This window comes from Nicotiana tabacum, chromosome 13 (genome assembly GCF_000715075.1).
Source record: "Nicotiana tabacum cultivar K326 chromosome 13, ASM71507v2, whole genome shotgun sequence".
In the NCBI taxonomy this organism is placed as follows: domain Eukaryota; kingdom Viridiplantae; phylum Streptophyta; class Magnoliopsida; order Solanales; family Solanaceae; genus Nicotiana; species Nicotiana tabacum.
The window spans coordinates 77,608,812-77,615,886 of record NC_134092.1 but is presented as its reverse complement, the minus strand read 5'-3'; the positions used below and the strand labels follow the sequence as shown (position 1 = coordinate 77,615,886).

The 7,075-nt window shown below is 34.3% G+C and overlaps 1 protein-coding gene across 1 annotated transcript; it reads left to right on the top strand.

The window, feature by feature from the left end:
- The first annotated feature begins 2,061 nt into the window (after positions 1 to 2,061).
- Positions 2,062 to 6,645, top strand: LOC107773094 (protein trichome birefringence-like 33). The gene is made up of 6 exons (XM_075228052.1): positions 2,062 to 2,277; positions 2,671 to 2,884; positions 4,829 to 5,000; positions 5,102 to 5,301; positions 5,397 to 5,558; positions 6,174 to 6,645. Exons 1-6 carry the CDS (start codon positions 2,097 to 2,099, stop codon positions 6,511 to 6,513), a joined length of 1,269 nt encoding a protein of 422 aa, XP_075084153.1. The 5' UTR covers positions 2,062 to 2,096; the 3' UTR covers positions 6,514 to 6,645.
- The last annotated feature ends 430 nt before the right edge of the window (positions 6,646 to 7,075 follow it).

Sequence of the window (7,075 nt, the reverse complement as noted above, 5' to 3'; positions counted from 1 at the left end):
GGATAAAAGATGTCAGTTTTTGGAATGAGACGATGATCTGCTAGATCCAAGAATTATTGACTTTATCAGCAGTTTGATATATGAAAAGGACGCTCTTAAGTGTGAAAGAATAGTTTTGCAGATAAAGGTGGCTGAACTTGAAATTTTTTTTGCAATGGATATTCATGTAGAAGATGATGCTGATGGAAGGATTGAACTGGAGGCAGGGTATATTCCTATAGAAGATTATGTTGGAGGGATGGTTAAGATGAAGAAAAGCGAATTTGAATAAGTGAATTATGCTCTTGTGTATTGTTGTCGGATTTGTGGCAGTTTGGGTGATGAAATAAAAAGGAATATTTGTTTGTTGGTAGGAATAATTTAATTATTCTAAATTTTCTTTGTTGGAAATATTTTGGATCATGTAATATTCTACTAAATGAAGGATATTAAACAGTTTTTTTAGTAATATGATATTTGATAAAGTTAATAGACGCGAGTTTGAGTCTATTATGCAACTAAATAGCTAGTTTATTAATGGACCCAGTATCTATTATGCAACCAAGTAGCTAGTTTATTACTAGACACATTATCTATTACGCAATCTCTAGCTTGTTGTAATACAAAAAGGAAGTACATCAAAATAAAATTATAGTAATAACAGTTAATCAACAATAAGGTAGTTTCATTAAATAAAGGTAGATCCAAATATTACACTTACAACTAGTTCACCAATTGTTTTTATCTCATGACCAATTTAAAAACAGGAATTGATGGAACATCCTAGTCACCTTCACCTACTCCATCTGTTTCACTTTCTGACTCATCTTCATCATCTTCAGCTTATTCATCATCATTTTAGCAACTGATTTCTTCTTCATATTACCTACATGTAAATATACAATCAGCTATGACTAGACTACAATCGGCTATGTAAAACTTACGATTAGAATAAGAAAAACAAACCCCAGTTCTAGAAAACAACTATGACTAGACTACAATCGGCCACGTGTTTATTAATAAATATTAGGTCAACAGACTGATGAAATTTTAAGATACAGAGCCCAAAGATAGTCGAACAAGGAAATATATTCACCCACGCCTTATAAGATATGGTTATACAAAACTATATCGAATTTGCAAATGCATATGTACGAATCCCTCTACAAACCCCAAATCACAGTTGTAAGAAATGAAAAAAAAATAAGAATTTGGGATTAACCCAAAAATAAAAAGTTTTGAGTAAAATATACATTGCTTGTTGGGTCTATATAGACGATTCAACCCAAAATCGAATCTTGATTCTTGTCAGAGGCCGCCGGAAACCACCGTGGTCGAGTGGGTGAGTGAGAGAGGGGACAGAGAAGAAAGAGAAATTGGCAGAAAAAACGAAGGAAATAAAAGTTTTTCATGTTTAATAGCTGACCTACAAGTCTTGAAGATTTTAAAAAGGCCCTAACCACCTTAACCCATTCATTTAGCCAATTTTCAAACCAAAAGAAATTGATAAAGAAAATAGGAGGTCAATGGCCAATTTAAGTTTGGTGGAGGACTTTATGACAATTTCTCTCAAGTTACTTCGTAAGATCTCTTTTTTTTATTTATTATTATTATTATTATTATTATTATTATTATTATTATTATTATTATTATTATTATTATTATTATTATTATTATTATTACATATTGAACATGTAAGACTTTGTATGCTTTAAGAAATTATAATGTTTACTATATAGGAATTTCTCACAATTGTTTTTTAGTTTTTTCTTGTTCCACTTTAAATATTTAAAAAATAATTAGTTAGACGGGTATTCCTTTGTGTAGAATTTTCTGTATAAAGAATTTAATTGTTTAATTTTAAAATGATATATTTATACAAGATAATATAGGCGTACATGTGTTTGATTTTAAAATATATGTGAGTCATATATGTCACATGAATATTTAGCGTAATTTACCCTTATTTTATGAGGGAGCTAGCTTCAAAAGAGAAATTTCAGTAAAATAATATTTGTGCACATGAAATCGGTGGGTGGCATACTGGCGTAAATCTTTACCCCTTACTAAAACCACGAAAAAGGACATAGAAACAGACAGCCAAAGGCTCCAGAGAAATGAAGTCACCTCCCTCTTCATCTCCTTCTTCCTCTCTTCTTCTGAGAAAAACTCGGCTTTCTCCTTTTCTATTCACTTTATTAGCCTTCATCGTCTTCATTGCTGTTATTCTTTACAGTGAAGTCTTCAGTCAATGTGATACCAAACTCTCTGGCCTTCGCATTTCCATCTCAAGAATCAGTAAGTAATTCAAGCCCTTCGCTTTCCTTTTCTCTTTTATATTTAAGGCTTAGAAGAGTTGTCATTGTATTAATGAATTTAACTCAATGTAATAGATTTTTACATCCTTATCGTGTTATTTACCTTATTTTTCAGTTATTAATTAATGCCATATATTATGGACATTTATACATAGTTATCTTTTAGACAATGACAGAACCACATGCAATGAACTTCATCGGAGAGATAGGATAAAATGTTGTTTTTCATAAATAAAATTTTGAATTCCTTTGACATTTAAATATTATTTTGAACTCTCCTATCAGAATTGCTGGGTAAATGAATCTATAGAAATTAAACTCTGTATTTCTGTGCACGGTGAACTGTGTTTTGAATTATATTTTGTGGTGGTAGTGAAAAACAAGGAGAAATTGCCATTTGCTATAGGAGAAAGAGAAGAAGGGTGTGACGTATTCAAAGGAAGATGGGTTTGGGAGAAGAGCCGACCTTTATACGAGGAATACGAGTGTCCTTACATACAACCACAGTTAACTTGCCAAGAACACGGTCGTCCAGACAAAGACTATCAGCATTGGAGATGGCAACCTCATGCTTGCTCTCTTCCTAGGTAACCCACTTACTTTGTTTCTGTCAATTATTAGTATTAAATTTCTTGTTTCATTAGTGTATTATAAACTACTGATCATGACCAACATCCCATTTAGTTTAATCTAAATTCTCAATCTCGAGACCTATTTCCCGCTATTGTAGTCTTTGTACACATATAAAATTTATTAAGTTTAATCCGTACAAAATTTGAATTGAATCTTAATTTTATTTGGGTTAAATAATTAATTTAGACTTTACAAATTAAATTAGTCCATTTTATTATTTTCAAGCCCTAAGTCCATTTTATCTTAAGGCCCAAACTCATGCCTTGTATCAAGTGACATGGCATATTCAGTCAAACTCAAAAGCCAATAAGATGACGCCACGTATGAAATGATGTGGCAATCTCAGTCTAAAATAGTGACCAATCAAGAGTTGCCAGGTGTCTAAAATGACATATCTTGGCCAATCACAAGCAAGCTTATCACATAGCTTATGTGATAAGTTTGATGATTCACATGAGCCAATCAGAAATCAAACAAGAGAGTTCATATGTAGCTGGACTGTTCATCCTTTACCACTATAAATAGAGGAGTTACATAACTCTCTAGGGAGATTCAGAGTTGAAGAAGAGCATTCCGCAATTAGTGAAGGCATCCGCAAATAGAGAGATCAATCATCAAGTACAAAGTTCTTCTACAAAGGAGTGGTCAACGGAGTTCTTCCCGGAGATCAACCCAAAACAACAAAGTACTACTCGATGTTCTTGGCGATTAAATACATCACAAGGAGGTCTACATCGTCCTCCATTCGAGAAAGACGTTTCTCAATCCCTCGAATTCACGGAGAATTTCATAGAGGAAATCAAGAGAAAAAAAGAATTTTTATTTTCCGTACTACGAAAATTTGTTGCGAAAAGTCTTTTCATCGACCAAATTAATTAAAGGTAAAATTATTTTTTTTGGCTAGATGTAACTTAAAAAATTAACTATAAGGTCAAGGAGAGATTATTAGGAGTAAACCCAAGGGTGTGGTTTAGCTGTTAGTAGTAATGTTTAAATATATTTTCTCATTTTTCTAAGTTTTACAATAGAAAAAGTTATCCTATAGCTACGCTGGAAGAGCTCCCGATAAAATAGTAGAGGCGCGGAAGAGTTAACCAAAACCCAGGCGGTATAAGAAGTCACTAGTAGTATATTAAGTTGGATTCGTTTACGTGTTTGTGCAATAAGTCATTAGGAGTCAACCTGAACTCTACTAGTTACTCCCAACTTTGTTGACTACATCCTAATAACGTATAAGTATATATTTATTGTTTACTTCAACCGCTCTATCTGCAATTGCCAAAACGTTGTACCATTGACTCATTGTTCATTGTTGGTCTTGTTCCTAGACCTGGGCGGTGCCCATTCTAAGCAGTAGCTCTGATCAAATTCGGCCTTTACGAGATCTTCATTATATTCTTTTAACTCTTTAATTTTCTAATTTCGTAAATCTTAATACTAATCAGGGAGAAGGGTTAAATTCGCTTCTTTCCTCTTTCAAATTGAGCAACTTCTCCCTTTATTAAATTATTTGTCCATTATTTATATACCCCGCCATTAGGACATGTTCTCTTTCTTGTCATTGATCGCGCAATTAAGGAGCTTCAACACAAGAGTAATTTTAAACGATAATCAAAAGTTGAGTAAATTTGGACTTCTTTTTCTCGCATAATTTGGACTTATAGCCACCACCCATTTCACATCGGAAGCCCGCTAATGGTAAAGGGAAATAGGAGGTGATTTGCTAACATCAAGGTTATGAATGGACCAAAATTTTACAGACATTTTCCCTACTAATAACTTTTGTAAATGCTAAATTCTATTGTTTCCATAAAATCATTGTAAAAATGGCTGAGCGTCACTAATATTTTGGTGACATGGCCCTTTCTTGACATCTTTAATTATTGTGCAAATGGCAGTTTCAATGCAACATTAGTGCTGGAAAGCCTTCGAGGGAAGAGGATGTTATTCGTTGGCGATTCCTTGAACAGAGGACAATTTGTTTCCATGGTTTGCCTTCTCCAAAGAATTATTCCCCAGAATGCCAAATCCATGGAAACTTTTGGTTCCCTCACTGTTTTCACTGCAAAGGTGTTTACAAATTACAAGCACGTTGAACTTACACATGAATTCCGTGGATATATCTTATTCTGTGGATATATATACATTGATCTGATTAATTAATCTTGCAGGATTACAATGCAAAAATTGAGTATTACTGGGCACCATTTCTGCTAGAATCAAATGCCGATGATGCAGTCATACATAGGATTACTGATAGAATTGTCCGTAAAGGTTCAATAAATAAGCACGGTAAAAATTGGAAAGGGGCTGACATAATTGTGTTCAACACTTATCTTTGGTGGATGACCGGCATGCCATTCAAGATTTTGTAATTTCTTGGGCTCGCTTTTTCCTTTTAGGTGTTCATATAGGGGTTGATATTGAAAAAAAATCCTATTCATGTCCAGTGTTTAATTGATACAGGCAAAACGGGTCTTTCAAGGATGATGTGAAAGATATGATACAAGTGTCCACAGAGGATGCATATCGCTTGGCAATGAAGAGTATGTTGAGATGGGTGAAGAGGAATATGGATCCAAAGAAAAACAGAGTATTTTTCACTAGCATGTCACCTTCTCATCATAAGTGAGTAAATCTTACATGTATATTACTTAGGTTCTATTCCTTCCGCTTATACTACCACCGTCTCCTTAGTAATGGACCCATAAATTTTAGAATCACGGGTGCTCATATGCTTTTAGAATCAGTGACAGACCCACTAGTAATATTTGTATGTATTACTAGTTTCCTCTAGAATAAATAGTGTTTGGGTCCAAAATTAATTGGGGCTTGAGCACCTAGAAGTGGCAACGTATAAAGATCTGCCATTGTCTCCCCCAAAGGTCCGGCCCTTTCCCGGAGCTTAGTGCACCGGGCTGTCCTTATTGTCCCCCCAAAATAAATGTACAAAAAAAAAAGTTTCCATGTCCTTCCTTATTTTCTGTTCTTTATTTGATTTTAGTGTTTCAACAAAGAAGAGAAGTATGCAGAATCAGATGATGAGAATATGATTGATCAAAGGAATCGGACAGCTAAATGGAAAAGACAACTTTTTGATTGATCCAAGAGTTTCCCATTTAGTCTAGCAAAGCGCATGTTGAGGACTTGCAGTTATATATATTACATTACATTGTTAAATTTTATAAATTTGGATTAGCATTTTAGATCAAGTATAACGATAAGTCTTTGTCAATCTGGCAGGAGCATAGATTGGGGAGGTGAACCTGATAGGAATTGTTACAATGAAACTACAAAGATTGAGGATCCAAGTTACTGGGGATTAGATAGCAGCAAAAGCTTAATGCAAGTGATTGGAGAAGTATTTAGTAAATCAGAAGTGCCCATATCGTTTCTCAACATAACACAGCTATCAAGTTACAGGAAAGATGCACACACATCAATTTACAAGAAACAATGGAATCCACTGACACCAGAGCAACTAGCAAACCCTGTTAGCTATGCTGATTGTACACATTGGTGTTTGCCTGGGCTACAAGATACTTGGAATGAACTTTTATTCGCAAAGCTCTTTTATCCTTGACACATTTGAAAACGTATTGAAGCCTAAATGTATTATACAATACCATGTGAAACCGTCTATGCAATGTAGATATAATCTTGTAGTTAGCCTGATCAACTTAATTATCAAATCTCCTAAACAAGGCATCAACCTAATTTAGTCAAACCATTAATGCAGTTAGGCAGTACAAATTATAAATGTAATTGAAGAACTTGAGGTTGAAATAATCCATCTTAATGAAGAACTGATTGGTGTAGACTAGGGGTGACAAATGGGCGGGTTGTGCTGAATTTGGGTGGATCAAGATGGATTAGGTCAATAAATGGGTCATTGCCCAACTCAGTCCAAAGTGTACTTGGGCTAAGATGGACTGGGTCAAGATGGGCTAAACAATGGGTCATAACCCAACCCGCCCAACTTGACCTATGTTTTAGAACCATGCTCATCTTGCATAAACAAATAAATACTATTAGTATTTTGAGAATCAAAATATATTTTCTTAAATAACAAATTAGTATTTAAAATGTGTAAGTTGAAAAGTATTTTGGGGGTGGGGTGGGGTGGGATTTTGGGGGGGGGGATT